A 25,716-nucleotide genomic window follows, 5' to 3' on the forward strand; every position below is an offset into this window, starting at 1 on the left:
GAAAACTTGGAACTCCGTCGCCTTCGACAAGACCTAAGTTTAACTCACAGAATCATCTATTGTAATGTCCTTCCTGTCAAAGACTACTTCAGCTTTAATTGCAATAATACAAGGGCAACCAATAGATTTAAACTTAATGTAAACCGCTTTAATCTAGATTGCAGAAAATATGACTTCTGCAACAGAATCATCAGTGCTTGGAATACTTTACCTGACTCTGTGGTCTCTTCCCATAATCCTAAAAGCTTTAACCAAAAACTTTCTACTATTGACCTCACCCCATTCCTAAGAGGACCATAAGGGGCATGCATAAGCGCACAAACGTGCCTACCGTTCCTGTCCTATTGTTTTTCTTTTCTTCTTCCTATATATGTTTATATGTGTATATACTATATAATCTTTTTGTATGATGTTGTGACAAAATAAATAAATAAAAAATAAATAATAAATAAACTGAAAAAAATGAAAGAATGAAAATGTGAGATTTGTGGTTGGTTCTTTAATACACATGGATTGAAAATGACAACTGCAGGATCTAATGTTCCTATTCTACACCTCTGTTTTTCATGCTTTGATACTCTATTCACTCTGTCCATGCCTTATGTTTTTTGATGTTATCTATTGTTATCACAAAATGCTACTTTCTAAATTTTATCCAACTGCATCTCCCTCCTCTGTTTCCTTGAAGTCATTCCAGCTGTCATAAATGAAACATGAAGAATGAAACAGCAGTCCCTTATTTTCTGCTCCTGGAATTCTCAAATAATTGGCACTTGCAGCTTTTGCATTTCTCCTTCTTCCTTGTGTTGTATCTGGCTACTATAACAACAAATCTTCTCATCATCTCTGCGGTAACTTTAGACCATTGACTGCACAGCCCCATGTACTTCTTTCTCATGAATTTGTCTCTACTGGGCCTGGGCATTGTTTCAGTCATTGTACCCAAATCCATGATAAATTCTCTCATGAACACCAGATACATCTCCTATTTTGGTTGTGTGGCTCAAATATTTCTCTTTCCCTCCTTTGGAGCTTCTGATTTTTTCCTCCTGACAATAATGGCATATGATCGATATGTTGCCATTTGCCATCCACTGCATTATCAGATGGTAATGAATTGGAAAGCCTGTACTGAAATAATTATTCTAATTTGGTTGATAGGGTTTTTCTATGGACTGTTGCACACCATTTGCACTTTTTCCATCATTTTTTGTTCTAATGTGGTCAACCAATTTTTCTGTGAAATTCCACAATTGCTAAAATTATCCTGCTCTGGCTTAAATCTATGTGACACTAGTGTTCTTCTGGTCGGTATTATTGCTGGACTAGATTGTTTTATTTTTATACTTGTATCTTATGCAGTGATATTTAAGACAACGTTAAGAATCCCTTCTGAAAAAGGAAGACAAAAGACCTTATCCACTTGTCTTCCCCACTTGATAGTAGTGTCTACATTATTATTAAGTGGATGCTTTGCTTATCTGAGACCTCCCTCAAACACACCATCTTACTTAAATTTTGGATTGACTGTTCTGTACTCCATTCTTCCACCCCTGTTCAACCCAATCATCTATAGCATGAGAAATAAGAATATCAAATGTGTCCTTTCTCAACTATGGAGATTCTGATGAATTATTTTAATGTTATTTCTATTCTGTTCATCACATTTATTCATTTTCCTGGCCTTTCTTTTACATTTCTGAATAAAGGAATAAAAATAGAAAAGGATGGTTAGAAAAGATGCAAATCCTATCTTTCAAACCAAGAGGACTCTAGCTCTCTGTATGTTACTTAACAAAAACCCTGCATCCCTAATTACTATCAATGCATTTTACAGATGCTAAATATGGATATTTGACAGCTCTGGAATTCCAGAGCTGACATTTCCTGATTTGTAGTGAAATGAGGATCAGGGTGTAATGCAATTGGGTAAACACTTTAAATGTGGTTTCAGAGGAGGTTTAAATAATAATAATAATAATAATAATAATAATAATAATAATAATAATGATGATGATGATGATGATGATGATGATGATGATGATGATGATGATAATATTTTAATTTGTATACCGCCCTTCTCCCGAAGGACTCAGGGCAGTGCACAGCCAAAATAAAATACAAAAAGAACAACACATACAATACTAAGAACAACCCTTAAAAAACTTATTCAATTGGCCAAATTTAAAATACGGTAAACCCTATAAAATTTACAAAAATTTAAAACCCATAAAATCAAATTAAAATTTTAAAAATCAAGCCAGTCCAGCAAGACGGAATAAATAGGTTTTAAGTTCACGGCGAAAGGTCCCAAGGTCAGATAGTTGTTGAAGTCCAGGGGGAAGCTCGTTCCACAGGTAGGAGCCCCACAGAGAAGGCCCTCCCCCTGGGGGCCGCCAGTCGACATTGCTTGGCTGACAGCACCCTAAGGGGTCCCTCTCTGTGAGAACGCACCGGTCGCTGGGAGATAGAAGATGGCAGTAGACGGTCCTGTAAATATCCTGGTCCTAAGCCATGGAGCGCTTTGAAGGTAGTCACCAATACCCTGAAGCGCACCTGGAAGACAACAGGCAGCCAGTGCAGTCTGCGCAGGATGGGTGTTACATGGGAGCTCCGAACCGCTCCCTCTATCACCCGCGCAGCTGCATTCTGGACTAACTGGAGTCTCCGGGTGCTCTTCAAGGGGAGCCCCATGTAGAGAGCATTGCAAATGTTGAGTTCTATTTTTTTCCCTATTTTTTCTTGTATGAAATGGCTTCCTTCTAATGCTAGCCTATAATATGGATAGTCATAGCTTTAGCATTTCCAAAGGTATCTGGTAGAAGAGATAGGAAAATGATTATAGTAAAGAACTGTGAAAAGAAAGAAGAGAAGGGGAAAAAATACATCTTGAGCCTGTGTCAAACGTCTACTCCAGCCACGCCCACCATTACTATACCCATCCCTGTCCCCCCCCCTCCACACATGGCCCTCAAAGGTCAAGCACAATCCTGATGTGGTCCTCAATGGAATCAAGTTTCACACCCCTGCTGTAATGCATAATCTTATTCTGAATTTGAGCAGATGTCCCCATTTTGATGCAGGACAGTCAAAAAGCCAAGTTTATCTGGAATTATATTTTTATAATCTTGAAAGCCTGGTTAATAATAATAACAACAACAACAACAACAACAAAAACAACAACAACAGAGTTGGAAGGGACCTTAGAGGTCTTCTAGTCCAACCCCTTGCCCAGGCAGGAAACCCTACACCATTTCAGACAAATGGTTATCCAACATTTTCTTAAAAAATTCCAGTGTTGGAGCATTTACAACTTCTGCAGGCAAGTTGTTCCACTGATTAATTGATGTAACTGTCAGGAAATTTCTCTTTAGTTGTGTTTTCCTTGGTTGTGTTTTCTTTTCTCTCCATTTTATACAGATGGGAGACATCTTGGAGACCGTTTGATTTTTTTTTCTTTGATTGACTTTGATTCTTTCAACCCAGCCAAAGCTGCTGAATTGCCAAATGTAGAAAGATGTCATCCTACTAATCTGCCCCTAGATATATTATAACTGTACAAGCTTCTAAATGTTTCATATCCTGAAATATAAAAAATGCTGAAATTTGTTTCTTGATATTTTGCCTAATGGAATGGATGGGCTCTTCCGGGGAAGTTTTAGGGGCCACAGGAGAAATAAATAAATTCTGCAATTATCAACTCTCAACAAGTTATTGCATGGAAATATTTCTACATAAAACTGAGAATGAACTTACTGTCTAATTCAAGTATATGTATAAATCTCTTTCTAAATCTTATTTGATGTGTATCTTGCTCAGTGTCTCCTTTTCACAAAGTTGTGTGGATTTACTATATTATGTAATCTATTGTAGCTATTTTATAAGAATCTGTGGGCTTACATTACATCACATTCTGTGAATTTTGTTTTAGGTATGTATCTACAATCTGATCAGGCAGTAAAATATGGTTTGCATATCCACACAATTGTCACTAGTTTTTTGGTTTTACTGTATAACGATTGGCATTTCACTAGGTTTCTATGGATTTCCTGATACCTCTTTTCTGCCCTTTCCCTTTTTAATTTGCAAAAAAGCTTAAATTTTTCACCCCTGCATTAATGATGTGGGACTACCAGTGGAGGATTGCCCCCAGTTCGCTCCAGTTCTGGAAAGCTGGTAGTAAAAATCTGCTGGCATTCGGAGTACCAATAGTAATGGCTGGCTGGCCACACCCCTGAACCAATTCCCTGATCATCAGAGGTTTGTTTTCTTTTTTACTTTTAAAAGCATATTTTCTTCAGCAAAAAAAGGCTTTTAAAAGTAAAAAAAAACTCTCTGATGATCGTGTGGCTGAGCAGAGATAATCAGAACCCTTTAAAAGTTTCTTTTTTTAACAACCTCTTTGGCCGAAGAAGTTGTTAAAACAAAAGGTTTTAAAAGGCTCCTCTGGTGACCTCAGCTGACTTAAGAGGTTCTGGGCTGCGATTAAGCAACTTGGGATCGTCAGAGGAACCTTTTTAAAAAAATATTTTCCTCTGGCCCACCCAATCCCCCCCTCCTCACTTACCTATAATTGCTGCTCCTTTCGGGCTGGCAAAGCCATGCTTTACATCAGTTGCATCAGCTAGCAACTGAAACTGCCTGCCTAGAATCTATCTGTTCAGTCAGCAACTGCTTGCTGGGTGAGGAACTCTGGGAATTGAAGTCCACAAATCTGAAAGTTACTAAGGTTGGAGACTCCTGATCAAAAAAAATATAAATATAATAAAATAATAAAATAAAATATTTGTGCAGCTTTCTGAGATTTGGTGTGTTTCTGTAGTGTTTCACTCTAATTACACAAACACACAGAATCTCACAAAGCTGTATGTGGCATTTTGTGTGTGTGTGTGAGTGAGTCAGTTGTGTTGTGTATGTGTAAAGTGTGAAAGTTGGTTTTTGAGTTTTTTGTGGTTGTGTGAGTTTCCTGCTTGTTGCAGGGGCCATTTTGGGTGAAGTGCAGCTGCTTTTACATTGTATGTGAGTCAGTTGTGTTGTGTTGTGTGTGTCCCTTCACACACAACACAACAGGAGGCAGCTCCTCTGAAGAAAAGAGGAAGCGGCAAAGCTCTGGCTGTCCGCTGGGAGAAATTGCCCTGTCTCTGCAGCATTGGTCATGTGACTGAGTGGGTGTGGCCAGCTTGATGTCACTCACAGCAAGGTGCCGCCCACTTTGCCCTGAATGACTTCAAGTTGGCTATGCCCACCGAGTCACATAACCACCAAGCGACGCCCACCAAATAAGCCACACCCACAGAACCGGTAGTAAAAAAAATTGGAACCCACCCCTAGGGCTTACCTAGTTCAAGCTTTTCCTCCATTTGTGGCATGAAGAGTAGAGGACAGATTATTTTAAAAGCTGGAGATGAAAAAGAATCCAAAGTGATGAAACATGGTTCATGGAACTTTTCTCATCTGAATCATTTTTCACCTCTCACAATTTCCATTGCTTGTATGACTACAGCCCCAATTATTTATTTATTTATTTATTCATTTTATTTATTTTTTCATATTTATATACCGCCCTATCTCCCTAGGGACTCAGGGCGGTTCACAGGCAATTAAAAATACATATAAATACAAACTAAAATGACACGTAAAAAACTTATTCCATAGCCGAATTGTTAAAAACAGTATAAATAATAAAAACCCATTTAAAACCAGTAAATTTAAAATCTAATCCAGTCCCGCGCAGATGAATAAGTGTGTTTTAAGGTCGCGACGGAAGGTTCGGAGGTCCGGAAGTTGACGAAGTCCTGGAGGGAGTTCGTTCCAGAGGGTGGGAGCCCCCACAGAGAAGGCCCTTCCCCTGGGTGTCGCCAGACGGCACTGCCTAGCTGACGGCACCCTGAGGAGTCCCTCTCTGTGAGAGCGCATGGGTCGGTGAGAGGTATTCGGTAGCAGTAGGCGGTCCCGTAAATAGCCCGGCCCTATGCCATGGAGCACTTTAAAGATTGTCACCAAAACCTTGAAGCGCACCTGGAAGGCCACAGGTAGCCAGTGCAGTCTGCGCAGTATAGGTGTCACGCGGGAGCCACGAGGGGCTCCCTCTATCACCCGCGCAGCCGTGTTCTGGAGTAACTGAAGCCTCCGGATGCCCCTCAAGGGGAGCCCCATGTAGAGAGCATTGCAGTAATCCAGACGAGACGTCACGAGGGCGTGAGTGATCGTGCATAAGGCATCCTGGTCTAGAAAGGGGCACAACTGGCGCACCAGGCGAACCTGGTGGAAAGCTCTCCTGGAGACAGCCGTCAAGTGATCTTCAAAAGACAGCCGTTCATCCAGGAGGATGCCCAAGTTGCGCACCTTCTCCATCGGGGCCAATGACTCGCCCCCAACAGTCAGCCGTGGACTCAGCTGACTGTACCGGGATGTTAATTATGTTAACAAGCTCAGATATTATTATGCATCTGGAGCATTTGGAGGTATCTATTGTGTTCTTAAAAACAATTTCATTAATAAGCATGGAAAAAACAGTTTTATTTTTGTTTGCTAAGTATGTTAAGAAGCATGCAGAAGTCATTTTCATTTTTGTGTACAAGTCTCTTGAGGGAAACAAAACAGTTATTAATAAACATTCAGTTCAGAAATGTCTATGACTGCAGATAGATGCTCCATCACATGAAAATTAGTGGGACAGCATTGACTTAGTGGTAAGATGTTTAACAATATTTAAAGCATAGAATATATAATCTATAGAGACAAATAAATCACTTATAAATTGAAAGTTTAACAGAAAAGGTAAAATTGCTATTTACAGTACTTTAATATTTCATATGCTATAACCTAGCTTTATAAATCTTATAATTACAAAGATGATTGAATCAAATGATTGCATAAGGTCGTGCTCTGATATAATAGAAAAATTGTTTTGGAAAGACAATTTTTAACATTATTTGTTAAAAATATGGTTCTCCTACAGAAATTCTGAAGTTGTTATGAATCAGAATCCAATCTGGAGAAATTTCTATATTTGTATTAATGGTATCTTTTACTCTATAATTTGCAAAAAAATTAGACCACACCTTCATTCATGTAAATGAATTTTGAACTGAAACTGAGTGAGTGAACTGTTCACTAATAGGTAAATTGTCATCTAAAAGGTCATTTCATAATTTCCATGGATATGGATAAAAGAAATGGATGGTAATATTTCTAAATAACCTTTTATTATTATTTTTTGTTTCTTTTTAAATATTTTAGTATTATCATTGAAAACATAGGTTCACATTTTAAAAAATGGTGATATATCAGATTTCAGCACCATTCTGTAGTCAAACTCTCTTAAAGAGAATATAGATGTGTACTGAAAGAGAGACTGCTTTTTTTAAAAACTGAGCTTTCATTTCCTTCTGATAGTTGGACAAGGGGATTAATTTGTCCTGCTAATATCTTATTTCTTTTGATTAAATATATTTTAGAAGTAGGATAATAGTGTATATAATACCAATGAAAGAATATTAGAATAGAATAGAATAGAATAGAATAGAATTTTTTATTGGCCAAGTGTGATTAGACTTTGTCTTTGGTAAATATGATTTCAACGTAGATAAAAAGACAAGATACATTCATCAAGAATCATAGGTACTACACTTAATGATAGTCATGGGGTACAAATAGGCAATCAGGAAACAATCAGTATCAATAAAAATCGGAAGGATACAAGCAACAAAGTTACAGTCATGCAGTCGTAAGTGGGAAGAGATGGGTAATAGGAGTGGTGAGAAGACTAATAGTAATAGTACAGCAGCCTTAGTGAATAGTTTGACAGTGTTGAGGGAATTATTTGTTTAGCAGAGTGACGGTGTTCAGGAAAAAACTATTCTTGTGTCTAGTTGTTCTGATGTGCAGTGCTCTATAGCATCATTTTGAGGGTAGGAGTTGAAACAATTTATGTCCAGGATGTGAGGGGTCTATAAAGTTATGTTTCAAGTAAAGTTCTATCTTCCTTTCATTAATGTACCATTAAATACATGGTTAGGAGACTAGTGTTTATGTATTAGTTTAAAGGCATTTTGTGTTTATTTTGTGTCATCTAAAAGCTGCTAGGGTAAAAGAGAGAAGAGGACAAAAAAATTTCCATCTATCTGCCACATAAAACAGAAATACAGGGACATACAGCATGTAAAATGTAAGTGTGTGTTTTTATGTTTCTATGAGATTTACAGTTCCTTTCTATTAGAAGCACAAAACACTCAATATAGCATATCCTACAATTTAACAACATTATCATAATCCTTTACCAGAGGTAAGGGATTGTGACTATACCAAATATTTCCAATAATCTTCCGCTGTTGAAAATGGATTTGAATACGGTTTTTCTAATCCTATGTAATCCTTTTGATCAGGAGAGGAGGTAATAGAGCTGGAAGGAGTAAAGAAGGAAAAATGTCAGATTTCCGACTGGTCCTTGAGTGGATTTTTTGATGGGTAGAAATTGACAGAGTGTACTCTGTGCTAACTATATATATATATATAAAATCCTTTGTTCATCTGGTTGCTGCTATATTATTCTTTTTGTTTTCTGTTCTCACCACATATCAAACTGCCACTTACCAACAATTATCTAACTTCATCTCCCCCTTCTGCTTTCTTACAGTTATGCCCTGCAGCTTTCTCTTAAATGACACATGGACAATCAAACCACAGTGTCTTATTTCTTGCTCCTAGAATTCTCAAAAAATCGGCATCTGCAGCTTTTGCATTTCTTCTTCTTCTTTGTGTTATATCTGGCTACTGTAACAGCAAATCTTCTCATCATCTCTGCAGTAGCTTTTGACCATCGACTACACAGCCCCATGTACTTCTTTCTAATGAATTTGAGTCTGCAGGACCTGGGCATTATTTCAGTTATTGTCCCCAAATCCATGGTAAATTCTCTCATGGACACCAGACACATCTCATATGTTGGTTGTGTTACTCAAAACTTTCTCTTTCTTTCTTTTGAAGCTTCTGATTTATCCCTCCTGACAGCCATGGCATATGATCGGTATGTTGCCATTTGCCATCCATTGCACTATGAAATGGTGATGAATTGGAAAGCCTGCACTGAAATAATAATTCTAGTGTGGCTTGCTGGTCTTCTCTATGGAATGTTGCATACCATTGGCAGTTTTTCCATTCTGTTTTGTTCTAATGTTGTCAACCAGTTCTTCTGTGAAAGTCCACAATTGCTAAAACTATCCTGCTCTGGTTTAAATTTACTTGAGGTTGGAATTATTGCAGCCAGTATCATTGCTTCACTAGGCTGTCTTATTTTTATTATTGTATCTTATGTAGTGATCTTCAAGGCAGTGTTTAGAATCCCCTCTGATCAAGGTAGACAAAAAGCCTTATCCACATGTATTCCTCACCTTACAGTAGTGTCTATGTTATTATTAAGTGGATATTTTGCCTATGGGAGGCCTCCCCCTAACACACAATCTTACTTAGATTTTGGGTTGACTGCTGTATATTCCCTCCTTCCACCCCTGCTCAATCCAATCATCTATAGCATGCGGAATAAAAATATCAAATGTGTCATTTTTCAGCTGTGGAGATTCTGACAACTTATTTTAATGTTATTTATATTTTGTTCACAATTTTGCTTTTTTTCCCCTTTTAATTCTATGAATAAAGGATTAAGGTAGAAAGTGATAGTTGATATGAAGGCAAATCCAGAATCTCAAACCAGAAGAACCATAGAACTCTATATGTTGTTTAGAAAATGTCCTGCATTCTAATTTACTGTCAATGCACTCTACAGATACTAAATATGGATGTTTGACAGCTATGGCATTCCACAGGCTAATATTTCTTGATGTTTAGTGAAGTGAGAATCAGGGTATAATATAATGTGAATGAAGGAAATATCTTAAATCCAGAGGAGCTTTAAATGCTATGGGCTAGTTTGCTTTCCTGTATAAAATAGCTTCCCTCTAATGTTGTATCATAATATTGCTAGTTTTGGCTTTTCCAAAAGTACATGGGCCTCGATAGAATTTTCCTCCTTAATTGGTCATTTATTCCCTAAAGTTTGATATTTTGCACCCCCCCCCTTTTTTTTTTTGAGTAAAAAAGCATTTAAGCTTGATCAAGATTAAATGGTTAGTTGTTCCAAACACATACAAGATACATGCAGGTAACAACTACAAACAAGAGAGGGAATCCGAATCCCTTTTATATCTTTTAGGAACATCATAAACCTCCAATTCTGGCAACTTTGATTTGTGTATCCCTGGAATTTGGTTTGTATATCCCCTGAAACATGGTAGAGCCTCTTAATGAGCATCATTGCCTCTTTCCTTTCTTCTCACAATTGACCACTTGACCCCTTGGTGTGAAGGGAATGGAACTCAACATAGATTGACTGTTAGCATCTCCAATCTGATATGTTCTGGGCAGGGTGGAGGGGAGAGAGATAAGGCTCTGATCAAAAGGTGAGACATATAATTTGCCAAACAACAGACCACAATAACAGTCCAAGAAGTTAGTCAATGTGGCATGTTTGTGTTATAACTACAAAGGGCATAATATATATGTCAGTGGCACAGGAAACAAATATTTACAGCATGCAGGTATACAAAGACATCATATAACAAAGAATGTTCTTTCTGCGCCAACTCAGTAAGCTCAAACTGCCCAAGGAGCTGCTGATCCAATTCTACAGAGGAATTATTGAGTATGTCATTTGCACCTCTATAACTGTCTGGTTCGGTTCTGCAACCCAACAAGAAAAACACAGACTTCAGAGGATAATTAGAACTGCAGAAAAAATAATTGCTACCAACTTGCCTTCCATTGAGGACCTGTATACTGCACGAATCAAGAAGAGGGCCGTGAAAATATTTGCAGATCCCTCGCATCCTGGACATAAACTGTTTCAACTCCTACCCTCAAAAGCAGCTATAGAGCACTGCACACCAGAACAACTAGACACAAGAACAGTTTTTTCCCGAAGGCCATCACTCTGCTAAACAAATAATTCCCTCAACACTGTCAGACTATTTACTGAATCTGCACTACTATTAATCGTTTCATAGTTCCCATCACCAATCTCTTTCCACTTATGACTGTATGACTATAACTTGTTGCTGGCAATCCTTATGATTTACATTGATATATTGATCATCAATTGTGTTGTAAATGTTGTACCTTGATGAACGTATCTTTTCTTTTATGTACACTGAGAGCATATGCACCAAGACAAATTCCTTGTGTGTCCAATCACACTTGGCCAATAAAAATTCTATTCTATTCTATTCTATTCTATTCTATTCTATTCTATTCTATTCTATTCTATTCTATTCTATATATGTTGCAGGAAACAATTAGCAAGTTTCTACTAATTCTAGTATTTCAGTATATCTATTTCCTTACATTCCACCCTTTTTATTCAAACGATGAAATGCTTTCCATCATGGTGAATAACCTTATAATTCTATTCAGCATAGAAATGGGAGCACTTCTATGAGCATACATTCCAGCTTCTGCCCAGGTGGTTGGCTTTATACTTAAAATCTGGAGGCCAATAATCTTTCTCTGGCCTACTTCCTCATACACAGGTACACCTAGTCGATCACCTTGTTGTATGGACAGTATATAAAAAAAATTGGTTTCACAGTTCCTAACACACATGCTTCATACCAGCGGCTGGGCAATTGCACACAGGCAAAATTTCCAATATAAGCCATTTGGAGCATACCAATTGAGAGTTACCACATCCGTCTATAACCCAATCAGTCTAGTTATGTTTTCAAATGTGTTACTAGGTTAATACTCTTGCTGTTAATGTATGATTTTTCACACTTATCGTTGCATTATCTGCTCTTCCCATTTGTCCTATGCATAACAAAATTTCCAAATGTTGAACCATTGCATTAAATCAATACATCTTATTGATTATGATATCACTATCTCCTAGGACTACTGTGTTCGTCAGATTTCTATAGGAGCAATCCCTTGCACATTTCAACAATCACAGTGTCCCACTATTCCTGTATTAGTTCACATGTACAACAATAATAACAACAGCATTCAGGGATACAGTTATAATCACAAAACCAACACAATCCATAGAGTGCAAAGTTGCTGGATCTTCATATGGAATAGAAGAGGCTACCAATCAGGCCAGAAAGACAAAAAATTGTTTCTCCTGAAAGGAAAAAAATCTCAAACAAAAATCATGCATATCATCATGACCACATTTTTGAAAATGTTCATTCTCAGTTGGTCTCCAGGAATCACTTGGCACTTATTAAGTTCTTTCATCAGGGTAAATTTCTCTCCCACCTGACAGAAATCTAAGGTGTTCAGAACTTGCTATGACAGCCACTCTCAAATAAAATCCTTATATGCATAGTTAGCGCTGGTGGCTGCCTGGATAATTCTCTATAGTTTTCTATGCAATGTTTTTTGGAAGTGGTTTGCTATTGCTTCCTTTAAACTGAGTTGGGGGACTAGCCCAAAGTCTTCAGCTGGCTATATTCCAAAGGCAGAATTGAAGTCCTGTTTTATAGTCCAACGCCTTAGCTTCTGTATCAAAGAGATTTTCAGAATCTTTAGCTTAGACTATTATTCCCATCCCTTAGAAATGCTTCAGCAAATCCAAACACCTGGCAGGGTGAGAAAGTTGTATGAATTGATATAGTATCACACAACCCATTGGAATTCATTATTTCTCAAGGAGATTTCAGTAAGATATCATCCTTGGTGTAGATCTGTCTATCTTCCTTTGTCTGTGTATTAGAGCAGAGAAATGAAAATTTAAGAAATTAAATTAGGATGATACATGTTTCTAATGAAGATAAAAATAATAATGATAAAAAAGATTTCAGAAATCTTACAATCCAATACAAAGGGGAAGAGATAAGACATGTTGTCTGCTCTAATACACAGACAAAGGAAGATAGACAGATCTACACCAAGGATGATATCTTACTGAAATCTCCTTGAGAAATAATGAATTCCATCCATGCTATCAATAATGCATACCAAAATCCATAGTGCTATTTTGTGATATCTCTGCCACCACCCTCAAAATACTCAGTTGAATGTCTACAAAAGGGAAGGTTCACCAAGTACTTTGAGGCTTGGTATAAGTGTACCTGGGAAAGGTGCCATATAGTTATTGAATCACCAAGGTGAAATCAGTAACTTCCTTTGATGAGGGTGAGGGGCTTTCAGCTAAAGGGATATGCAATGTTCTCCTACATTTTAAGTTCTCTTTTAAATTTTGCTCTTTTGTTTTTTTGCCCTAACTATAGATATTTCTTATTTATATTACACTTTGCTGTTAAAGTGATTATGTTCTTCTGCTCTGCTCAATAAACCCTTTAAACTTCTACTGATTTGTTTGTTTGTTTCTAATCCATGAATCTGCTATTCCCATTTTATGTCCAAAAAAGGAATGAGCTTTTTAAGAGTCTTTTTAATTCCAATTCCATCTGGAAACATCTGTATGAGCTCTTGGTGGGCTGAAAAAAATCAGCATTCTATTAAGGAAAAGATAAAATCTGTTTATAAACATTTCCCCCACAATTTGTTCTAGTCTCAAAAGATCTAATAGAAAAAGAATTGTTTGACATACTTTATTATCAAAGATGGTCTTTAATATACCACACTAAGTGCAGTTATGGGTTTCAAGTCATTTAACAACCGTTTCTTTGCCCTAACCGTTTCTTCCAACAAGCAGTTTGCCAAACTGCTCAGAAAGTTAACAACCGGTTCTCCCGAAGTAATGCGAACTGGCTGAATCCCACCACTAAGTGATAATTAGAGAGTTTAGAGTGGAATAATATTTACAGATCCCTCACATCCAGGACATAAACCATTTCAACTCCTACCCTCAAAACAACGCTATAGAGCACTGCACACCAGAACAACTAGACACAAGAAGAGTTTTTTCCCGAACGCCATCACTCTGCTAAACAAATAATTCCTTCAACACTGTCAAACTATTCACCAAGTCTGCACTACTATTAATCTTGTCATTGTTTTTTTTATTTATTTTTGTCACACAGTATATAAAAGCATAAGCATGTAATAACTATACAATATATAAGCATATGTATATATGAATATGTAATATGTAATAACTATATGAATTGGATATAATGACAGGGAACAATAGGACAGGAACGGTAGGTACGCTTGTTCCCATCACCCATCTCCTCCCACTTATGACAGTATGACTGTAACTTTGTTGCTTGTATCCTTATGATTTATATTGATATTGATTGTTTCCTGATTGCTTAATTGTAGCCTATGATTATCATTAAGTGTTATATCATTAAGTGTTAAATTTATACCCTGTGACTATCATTAACTGTTGTAAGTGTTGTATCAAGGTATCTTTTCTTTTATGTACACTGAGAGCATATGCACCAAGACAAATTCATTTATGTGTCCAATCACACTTGGCCAATAAAAAATTCTATTCTATTCTATTCTATTCTATTCTATTCTATTCTATTCTATTCTATTCTATTCTATTCTACTCTGATTTTCTGGAATGTAAAACAAATTAACCCATAAATCATAATTATAAAACCTATTAACTAGATTCATAACAGCATATTAATTCCTAAATAAACAAACAATATGATTTAAAAGTTGTGTAAATAAGCAAATAATAACTAATGGAGTCCACCATGTCACCATTACATTTCATGTTTACCTTTTTAAAGAACTTTCAGCCCAAGAGTACTTGGCAATGTTACTTCTGCACTCGTTTTTTTTAGGCACTTTTATGCATATCAATACATATGGGCAAAATTTTTTCCAAAAATAAAAAAGAGAATATTCCTTTGTTTGGAGAATATTAGTTGGGATATTGGATTATATACTTGTAAACAAGTCTGGTAATGTTCTGAAAACCAAACTTTGTGGCTGTCCCATGACTAATCTCATTTGGGTGTAGCGTTTGCTGAAGAGGGTCTTCTTCTGAGTAGTAGACAAATATTTTTCCAAATATAGGGGGAAAACATCCTGTGGAGGATTGAAAAATATAGTTGGAGTCTGGTACTTTCTTCAATATACATACAAATAGCAAAATGCAAGTTGTATGTTGTTATATTTCTCTCATTCCCTTTCACTAGTTTTCTTTTTACTTTCTACTTTCTCTATATATTAAGCTGAGCTTTCCATATTGTATTTAAATATATAATGTATCTCCTACTTTTTACAGGTCTATCATTTATCTTTATTATAAATGAAACATGGAAACATGGACTAAGTAATTTTCTTTCTGCTCATTGGATTCTCAACACTTGAACAGCTGTAGGTTTTTGAACTTCTGGCGGTTGCGACACTAAATGTTCTCATCATCTCTCCAATAAATTTGAATGTTTAATTGCACAATCCCATGAATTTCTGATGTATTTGGCTGTGCAGGAACTAGGCTTTGTTTCAAGCATTTCTCAAGGCTATAGCAATTTTTCTCATGGACATGAGACATATTTCTTACTTTGCTTGTGTTGCTCAATTCATTTTAAAGTCTCCTTTAAATCAAATAAATAAATAAATAAAATACCCAAATTTCTTATAAACTGCCTGGAGCTCCTTAATATCAATGGCAGAAACACTCCAAGTATGGCCTATTTCTGCATTATCCAATAGTTAGTTCTATGCAGAAGCTCCCAGATTCAAGGCTAATACTAGGGTTTTATTAGATCCTGGCACCATGACTTCAGGGACCTGTTTTTATGGTCATGAGACAGCAGAATCTAACCTTATCCCTGTGGCACATGACTCTGGTATAAGAATTGAAAGTTTCAGAAATTCACAGAAAACAAGAACTCTGGAGTTTTGTAAAGATTCCCCACTCCGTTTATTCATCAAGAAAGAAAGAAAAACTAGCAGATTATTTCAGAATGGATTTTAATCTTTTGAACTTTTCTTAATATGGAGAAATCAAAATATCTCACTAAACTTGTCCAAATGCAATAGTTATTTGCATTGCCATTATACTGCCTTACAGTTGTGGCAAACGATTATTTATGGTATAAAACACAATCTTATTCTGAATTTGGTGAGATACCCTCTTTTTGAGGTAATCCAGCTAAGAAACCAAATCCTCAATAGTATAGAATTCTACTTTTATAGTCTTGAAAGCTGACTGTGTTTTCCTTTTCCTCCTTTTTATGTAGACAAGAGTCAGCTTGAAGATAGTTTGATATTTTTATGCTTTGCTCATCTACTGGATGTAAGGATTATTTTTGTCATTGATGCTGCATAGTTGATTTCAGGAATCATATTAAGACATGTTTTCTTTAGGTGTGGTTTATAAAATATAAGAAAAATAAAGGTTCAACAAAAACAAGCATAGGGAAGGGTAATGAGACTGGGTGGGCGTGGCCAATGTTTCTTTTTTTTTAACTTTTAAAATAATTTTTTCTACAACCTCTTCAGCCAAGGTTGTAAAAAAAATGCTTTTAAAATGCTCTGACGATCCCAGCTGAGTTGCCTGATCATCAGAGGCTTTTGTTTTCTTTTAAAAGTATTTTTTTTGCCTTTAAAAGAAAAAAAAGCCTTTGACGATCAGGCAATTCAGCTGGGATCATCAGAGCCTTTTAAAAGCATTTTTTACAACCTCTTCCACTGAAGAGGTTGTAGAAAAAAATGATTTTAAAAGGCTCTGACGATCCCAGCTGAGCTGCGCGATCATCAGAGGCTTTTTTTAACTTTTAAAAGCATTTTTTCAACCGAAGAAAAAATGCTTTTAAAAGTAAAAAAAAAAAACCTCTGATGATTGTGTAGCTCAGCTGGGCATGCGGTGGGGGGGGGGAGGGTGCAGGGATTTTTGCTACCAGTTCTCCAAACCACCCGCCCGCCTTCGCTACTGGATTGGGTGATCTGATCCAAACTGGAAGCATTTCACCCCTGGAATAGAGGTTTTTATTTGATGGAAGACTGTTTTTTAAAATCGAGGTATGACTTTCCCTCTGATGGTTGAAAAAGAGGATTTATTAATTCATTCTGCCAATGTTTAAATTACTTTTTTATTTTTGAGTGAGTTTAACATGTATAATATCACCTAATGAATGTGAAGAGTTATGCTATAAGTCAGTGGTTCCCAACCTTTTCTTGTTTGAGGCACCCTTGGAAAGCCTTTCAAAAGTTCCCGGCACCCTTATAAGGAAATAGGCCACAGGCCCCAGTCAAAGTTACGACGGCATTGAAAAAAAGTGACTCCCAACCATTTTCCACACTTACAACCATTGCAGCATCTCTTTCGGTGACGTGATTTTACATTTGGATGCTTGACAACAACCAGTTTGTATTTATGCCAGCTGCAGTTTTCCTGGAGGTCACATGATCCCCTTTTGTGACCTAGTCAATGGGGGAAAGCCAGATCCACTTAACAACCTGCGTTACTAACAACCGCAAACTTAACAACCGCAGTGATCCACTTAACAAACAGGACCAGAAAGGTTGCAAAGTGAGGCAAAACTCACTTAATCCATTTTCCCTTAGCAACATCAATTGGGAGAGGAAGGCTCCTTTGGGGCCGTAAGTCGAGGACTACCTGTACTGTATATACAGGATACGGTACCTCAACGTCAACCCCCTCGAGGCTGGTAGGGAAAAAGAAAAATAAATGAAAATAAACTAGAGAATGAAAAATCGCCTCCCAGGAGGGCATGCAAACAGCACCCACTCTTTTGACGTTAAGCCTGTGGCTTTTAGCCTGTGGCTTTTATTCCGACTGGAATAAAGAACCCTGCCCAAGCACGCCTTGCAAACGGGCGGTATTCCTTCCCGTTAGGGTCCTCGCGGAGGAATAGCAAAGGAGAGACCCCCCCCTCACCCTCCCTTACCTGCTCTGACCCTCGTCCTCGCTCTCCACAAACCCGGCGCTGCTGCCAGGAAACCAAAAGCCGGAGGTGCGCAAAAAAAAAAAGAAAAAAAAAGACGCGTTAAGTGCAGCAACTGCGGCGACGCGTTCTTTTTTGGCCGCAGTTCTTATTTCTCCCGCCCACAATTTCTCGGAGCAAAAATTTTCCTGAGGTCAGTGCTTGGCGCATGCGCAGAGAGCGGTGTCTTGCCTCGAGACGCCTTTTGCGCATGCGTTGATCGGATAGCGTCACTTCACAGCCCTTGTAACGAGATCCTCTGGTCTTGCGCGCGAAGTCGAGTCTGAATTGAAGAAGGGGGTTCTTTTTTAAAATAATAATAATAATAAAATAAAATAAAAAGAGCCGGGCGAGTTAGAGCAAACCTTGATCGATGCTTTCTCCGAGTGCATCGGTAGTCCCCTCCCTCCCCCTCTCCCGCCAAGAGAGAATGCAATTTTTTTCCCGAAATTTTGGCGGCACCCTCAAAAGATCTCACGGCACCCCTTAGTGCCGCGGCACACCGGTTGGGAACCACTGCTATAAGTAAAAATGTTTTTCCTGTTTAATTATATATTTGATTAAATACATGTTTAGGAATCTATTATTCATTAGATTTAAAGCTTATTATGCTTTTTTTTTTTTTTTTTTGCCAGATAGGAACTAGGGCATCTGAGAAAAACATTCCCATCTGTCTATCTCGTAAAATACGCACATATACACAGACATTGCACCAGCAGGCAATATCTATTCTCAAGATTTCCAAGTAAAAGATGAAGCAATTTATTGTTATATATTTGCTAGATTTACATTGTTTTTCTTCTAGAAGCACAAAAAACCATGCATATCACATCCACCAATTTTCTGACACTATCACAATCCTGAAAGTTTGAGACTGGTTCAAATATTCCCAGTAAACTTCCATGGTTGAAAATTAACTTTAACAGAGAATTTCTAATCCTAGGCAATCTTACTTAGATTTTGGGTTGACTGTTCTGTATTCTATTCTTCCTCCCCTGTTCAATCCAATCATATATAGTATGAAAAAATAAGACTATCAAATTTTTCCCTCGTCATCTATGGAGATTTTGACAGATTCTTTTAATTATGTTTATATTCTGTTCACCACTCCCCCCTCCCCCCACTTTCTTCTCTTACTAAAGGGGGAAGGGATAAAGGGATGCAGGCATATCCAACCTTTAAATCAAGAAGAATTGTAGAACTGAACAAGTTACTCAGCAAACATTCTGCATCCCTAATTATTGTTAATACACTTTAAATGTGGTTGATAGGCAGTGTCTTGATTTTTGGACAAGTGAATACCAAGATGTAGTACAATTGTACAAATAAGCATAATTGTGAAGTTGTTTAAACTATGTGGCCTATTGTTTCATGTTCTTTCTGAATAAAATGGCTTCCCCTACAATGCTTGCACACATTATGACTAGTTAGGGCATCGACTTTTCCAAGACATTTCCAAGGGCAATGTATGGTTCAGTAGTGAGATTCAAATCCAGGTGATTCGCTATCTATGACACGTGGCATTTCTGTTCATGTGCAGAGTGTTTTTGATGATGTGATGTGGGTGGGTGAGCACAGCCTCCTGCTGCCGCCACTACGGGTTTGCCTGAATCAGGGCGAACTGGGAGCTACTCGCCAGTGGTCTGGCTCCTGTCAGAATGCTGCCATTCTGAAAGGGAAGGGGGAGGCTTCTTAGTGGGAGGCTTCTTGGGGTTGAATGCTTTGAATCAGGGGTGAAATGCTACTGGTTCAGGCTGGTTCGCCTGAGAAGATAGCTGAGGTAGGTCCTTACAGTCAAGCTCTTTCCCTCCGTGTGGTATGCAGGATAAAAGGTGAGATTTAAAAAAAAAACAAAAAAACTGGAGTTCAAAGAGAATTACAAATGATGAAATATTTTCCAGGAAGGTCTTCTCACTTGATTGTGTTTCACTTCACACAATTTACACTGCTACCCCCATTCTGTTAATAATCTGAGATATTATTTTATGTGATCTGGTCCTGGCTATTGTGTTCTTAATAGTCAATTATAATAACAAGCACATAGAAGTCAGTTTCATTTTGGTGTACAAGTCTCTTGAGGGAAATAAAAGAAAACTAATAAACATTCAGATTAGAAATATTTATGACTGCATATAGATGTTTCACTACATGAAAATTATTGGGACAGCATTTACCTAGTGGTAGAGATAGATTTGGAGAGATTTCTACGCAGACTTAAATAAATAATGAATTAACTATATATTTAACATTGGTACCTTTTCCACATGATAATTATGAAGAATAAAAAAGTTATAATTTGCAGAAATTTGGACCCAACCTTCATACTTGAACTGAACTAGCAATGGCAAAGTCATATCGTAATCTATCTGTATATAAAAAAGAAATACATGGTAAAATCTGTTTTTATTTCTCTGTTTTTAAACAAGTTAAGTATTATTGTTGAAAATATACTAACATGGCATTTGACATTGTTGAAAAAATGCTGAGATTTCAGACTTCAAAGGTGCAATAGGTTGTGTCTCATTTTCTGGCTGAACTCTACTAGAATCATTGCTTGTATTTGATGGGATACTGTCTTTTCTAACTGAGTTTTCATTTCTTTCTGATTGTTGGATAAAATGATTTATTAATTTATTCTGCTGATATTTGAGGCTGTTTGATTAAATGTATTTAATAGTGATATAAAATGTGTATTTAACACCAAGTAAATATCAAAATAGCATTTATGTTATAACACATTCTATCATTTTCTATTTAATAATAAGCTATTAAATACATGTTTAATATTTATGTATTAGTTTAAAAGCTATTTATGCTACTATTCTAGCCTAATATCTGGTAGGGAAATTGAGATAAAAGCATTGCCATAATTTACATAAATGCGTACCGAGAGAGATAAATTACAAGGAGGAAATGTGTGTTCTCAAGATTTCCAAGTAAGATATATAGCAAATTATTTTAATATCTATTGGGTAGATTTACATTGCCTTTCTTCTAGAAGCACATAGTATCGTACATTGGAATTCTCAAATTTTCCATCCCTCCCACAATCCTGTAGGAGTGCAGACACTATGATGGGTCCAATTATTCTGAGTAGTCTTTCATTGATGAAAATCAACTTTGTTCTACCCGTAGCCAACTGTTTTGATCATTACATAAGATAACACAACTGAAAAGAGGAAAGCAGGAAAAATGTGAGGTTGGTAGTTGGTCCTTTAGTACAGGCAGGGGAAAAGGGGAAAGGGTCTGCTCTGATATCCCCATCCTATATCCCTGTTTTCTGTGTTCTGATCCTTTGTTCATTCCATCCATGTTTTACTTTTCTTGATGTTTTCTATTCTCACCACATATCAAAATGCCACTTCCAAAATTTTATCTAACTGAATTTACCCCATTTTTTTCCTTGCAGTTATGCCAGCTTTGTCATAAATAAAACATGGAGAATCAAACCAGAGTGTCTTTCTTTCTGCTTCTGGAAGTCTCAAAATATTGTCATCTGCAGCTTTTGCATTTCTTCTTCTTCTTTGTGTTGTGTCTGTTAACTGTAACACCAAATCTTCTAATCATCTCTGCATTCGCTTTTGACCATCGACTGCAAAGCCCATGTACTTCTTTCTCATGAATTTAGCTCTACAGGATCTGGGCATTGTTTCAATCATTGTGCCCAAATCCATGATAAATTATCTTACGAACACCAGAAGTATCTCCTACTTTACTCAATACTTTATCTTTCTCTCCTTTGAAGCCTCTGATTTCTCCCTCCTGACAGTTATGGCATATGATCAGTATGTTGCCATTTGCCACCCACTGCACTGTGAGATGGAGATGAACTGGAAATACCGTAGTGAAATAATAGTTCTACTGTGGGTTATAGGTCTCCTCTATGAAACGTTGCATATTCTGGCACTTTTTTCATCCTATTTTGTTCTAATGTGGTCAACCAATTTTTCTGTGAAATTTCACAATTGCTAAAACTATCCTGCTCTGGCAAAATTCTACTTGAGGTTGGAATTCTTGTGGCCAGTATCATTGCTGCACTAGGTTGTTTTAGTTTTATAATTGTATTTTATGCAGTGATCTTCAAGACAGTGTTAAAAATTCCTTCTGAAAAAGGAAGGCAAAAAGCCTTATCGACTTGTACCCCCCATTTTACGGTAGTGTCTATGTTCTTTTTAATGTATTGTCAATCTGAGACCTTCCTCTAACACTCCGTTTTATTTAGATATTGGATTGACTGTTCTGTATGCTCTCCTTCCACCTCTGTTCAATCCAATCATCTGTAGCATGCAAAATAAGAATATCAAATCTGTCTCTTCTCAACTGTGGAAGTTTTGATAAATTCTTTTAATGTTTTATATGTATCTGTGTGTGAGTGTGAGTGTGTGTGTGTGTATGTATGTGTGTGTGTGTGTGTGTGTATGTGTGTATCTATATTGTACGCACACACACGCACACACACACACGCACACACACACACACACACACACCCTACATGGGTTTGGGTTTGAATCTCCAAAACTGAACATTATAACAAGATAATAATTATGGAAGCCATCGAAATAGAGAAACACCCCCACAACATGAACAAACAGGACGACACCTCCCGCCTACCAGACATCTGGAAACTAGCCTTAGTCAACAAATGAGTCCCAACTATGAAAATTGACACCGGACCCAGGATAACACACAATGCCACCACCAATCATCCTCACCAGATTCAATCCCAAACCCACCCCAAAGACGAAACACAACCACCATCCAGAAGCCAGACCATGCTGGCACCACTGGCTGCTGCGCCCCCCTCCGAACCCCCACAAAGCAAGCTGACATATACCAGGAACACATGACAAGACCTCGGACTTGGAGCCAAACCAAAACCTGGGATGCTGCATCACAGCCATCTGCTCAAGACATCACATCACAGAACTCCAGAGGCCACAACACCAAAGCTCAGGAACAAAAGACTAGGACCACACTCACACAGGATGCTACGAAACAGCCGACCAATCTGCAAACACCCACTCCATCTACCAATCAAGATGCAACCACACAGCCAACTAACCCGCTCACAGCAACACTCCCCACCTCCCCACCAGTATTTATAGAGAGACAGCAGCTCCGACCACGCTTTGCTCACACAAGCACGAAGCCGAAAGCACCAGCCTGAAGATGATGAGTGAGACCTCATTGAAACATCACCAAGATACTCTCAACCTTACATGGGAAAAGACTCAACTATGCCTAGATAGAGAGATAGATAGATAGACAGACAGACAGACAGACAGACAGACATACTTTCCTTCTCTTGATAAAGTAATAAAGGTAGAACAGATAGTTGGGATGGAGGCAAATCCAACCTCTCAAACTGGAGAACCATACAACATGAGATGTTACTTGCAAAAATTCTGCATCCCTAATTACTATCAATTTAGTTTACTGATGCTAAATATAGATGCTCGGCAGCTCTGGAATTCCACAGGCTTGGGAAATTTACTGGGAAAAATTACAATGTGGGTTTGAGAATGACTCCTTGTGATGGAATGCTACTGATAGTACAGCTGTGTAATAACATAGAACCTTATTCTGAATTTTAGGAGATGTCAGCTTTCTGAGATAGGCCAGTCAAGAAACCAACTTTTTAAGTTTAACTGGAATAATGCTTTAACACTATTAAAACGATGCTCTGTTTAAGCATGGCTTATAAAATAAAAACAATATAAAGTACCAGCAAAGATGAATTGAGATTGCCCAGAGCCAATAAGATCTCAGGAACTAAACCTTCCTGAGGTCATCCTGAGTTCCAAGAAATAAAAAACACCCATCCAATAAAAGGAGACTTGCAGTGTTCTCAAAGGCTGTCTTCTAACCCTTTCATATATAAATGAGAGATTTTAATGTATACAGAATTTCATAGAATGACAAAGTTTTGGAAGGGACCCAAGTTTGACCTAGTCTATACATGTACAATTGGATTTTCTTGCCTAAGTGCAGAACCTTACTGTTATCTGTAATGGATTTCATTTTGTTAGATAGGCCCTAGTGTTCAAGTCTGTCAAAATCCTTTTGGATTTGGGGCCTCTCTACTGGGGTGTTGGCTATTTCTGCCAGCTTGGTGTCATCTGAAAAATTGATGAATTTCCCTTCTATTTTTTAATCTACATCATTTATGAAGATATTGAAGAGTACTGGGCCTAAAACTAAATGCTGGGGTACTCCACTACTTACTTCTCTCCATGTGTTTGTAGTTTTGTGGAGGACCACACATTGAGTATGGTTTGTCAGCCAGTTACAAATCCATTTGGTGGTGATGCTGTCTATCCACAAATTATGTAGCAGAATGGTGCTTGCATCATAATACTGCTGTTCTGATGTTATCAATGAGATCACTCTTGCCTATGGACACTGCTTTTTTTGTTTCTACTTGCTTAGCTATCAGGAACAATAATCAGATCCAAACATGAAGAGGTCAATTAGGTGTTTTGTTGGTCAAGCCTATACACCAAGGAATCTTCTCAGATTGCTGGTTGGTACCTGGCTGAGAGTAGATAAGGTCCAACAGCATTCAAAGGGATGGAGGGATATCTGACTTTTTCCTCTTATACCAACATAGGGATTCCAGACTAATTGCCCATTTGACTACTCCCCCTGACTCAATCTCTTGCCTAGATTAGCAGAGAGTATGTATCTTGTATTTCTCAATACATGGCTTCTGTCCCAATGGGATGTACAGTTTTTCTTCATTTACTAGCTATTTTTCCAAAGCTGCAGAATTGTAAAATACAGAGAAAGAATCAGCCATTCTAAAATCTGCCTCTAAGTATCTTCTTATGCTTGTATCTTACTCTATATGCTCCTTAAAACTTTTTGGACTACTTTTTAATCCTTGCAAATGGTTTGTTAAAAATTTAAATAAAAACACTGAAATATGAAAAAGGATGAAATATCTTTCTTGGCCATAGGGGTTGTAATAGGCTCTTCTGGAGAAGTGGCAGAGAACACAGAGGAAAAAAAATCTCTCCTGATTACCTTACTGCAGGGAACAATGCATCGCTGAAAACAAAAACTAACAACAAAACTGAGGATGCATACACTGAATTTCTAAAAGATATATCTCTGCAGCTGTCTTTCTAAATTTTATTTGCTGTGTTTCTTCTGTGATTTTTCTTATTGATTTCTATGGATTTACTATATTACTATTGTAAATGTTTTATAGGTCTCTATTACATTATACCTTATTCTATAAGCCATGTTTTAGGTCTCTTCTTGCAGTGTACTCAACCAGACAAATTTTGCTTGTTTGTACTCCAACACCAATTCCATCAATTTCTATGGTGTTATCACAATACATTGGGTTTCTATGGGTTTATTTGAAGTTCTTTTTTTCCTCTTCTCTTTTTATTTTCCAAGATGTTTGAGTGAAAGTCTGTAGAGATTCTCAGCCCTGGATGACTGGATAACCTTCCACCTCTGTTCAATCCAATCATTTATAGCATGAGAATAGAATAGAATAGAATAGAATAGAATAGAATAGAATAGAATAGAATAGAATAGAATAGAATTTTTTATTGGCCAAGTGTGATTGGACACACAAGGAATTTGTCTTGGTGCATATATTCTCAGTGTACATAAAAGAAAAGATACTTTCATCAAGGTACAACAGTTACAACACTTAATGATGGTCGTAGGGTACAAATTTAACACTTAATGATGCAACATTATTAATGAGGAATAGGAATATTAAATATGCTCTGTCTAAATTGTGGAGATTCTGAAAACAAAATATTTTAATATTGCTTCTATTCTGGTCATCATAATTTTTCATTTTCCTGGCTATTGTAATTCT

The 25,716-nt window shown here is 37.3% G+C and overlaps 2 protein-coding genes and 1 pseudogene across 2 annotated transcripts; all 3 read left to right on the top strand.

Moving 5' to 3' along the window:
- The first annotated feature begins 713 nt into the window (after window positions 1-713).
- On the top strand, window positions 714-1,628 carry LOC131198694 (olfactory receptor 14A16-like). The gene is given in 1 exon segment (XM_058183606.1): window positions 714-1,628. A coding segment is annotated over 1 exon segment (915 nt).
- A 7,029-nt stretch (window positions 1,629-8,657) lies between these two features.
- LOC131197482 (olfactory receptor 14J1-like) lies at window positions 8,658-9,584 on the top strand. Its single transcript, XM_058181595.1, has one exon. The coding sequence runs from the start codon at window positions 8,670-8,672 to the stop codon at window positions 9,582-9,584; it is 915 nt and encodes a 304-aa protein (XP_058037578.1). The 5' UTR covers window positions 8,658-8,669.
- Window positions 9,585-21,309: 11,725 nt separating this feature from the next.
- Window positions 21,310-22,208, top strand: LOC131198593 (olfactory receptor 14A16-like; annotated as a pseudogene).
- The last annotated feature ends 3,508 nt before the right edge of the window (window positions 22,209-25,716 follow it).

This window comes from Ahaetulla prasina, chromosome 4 (genome assembly GCF_028640845.1).
Source record: "Ahaetulla prasina isolate Xishuangbanna chromosome 4, ASM2864084v1, whole genome shotgun sequence".
Lineage (NCBI taxonomy): Eukaryota > Metazoa > Chordata > Lepidosauria > Squamata > Colubridae > Ahaetulla > Ahaetulla prasina.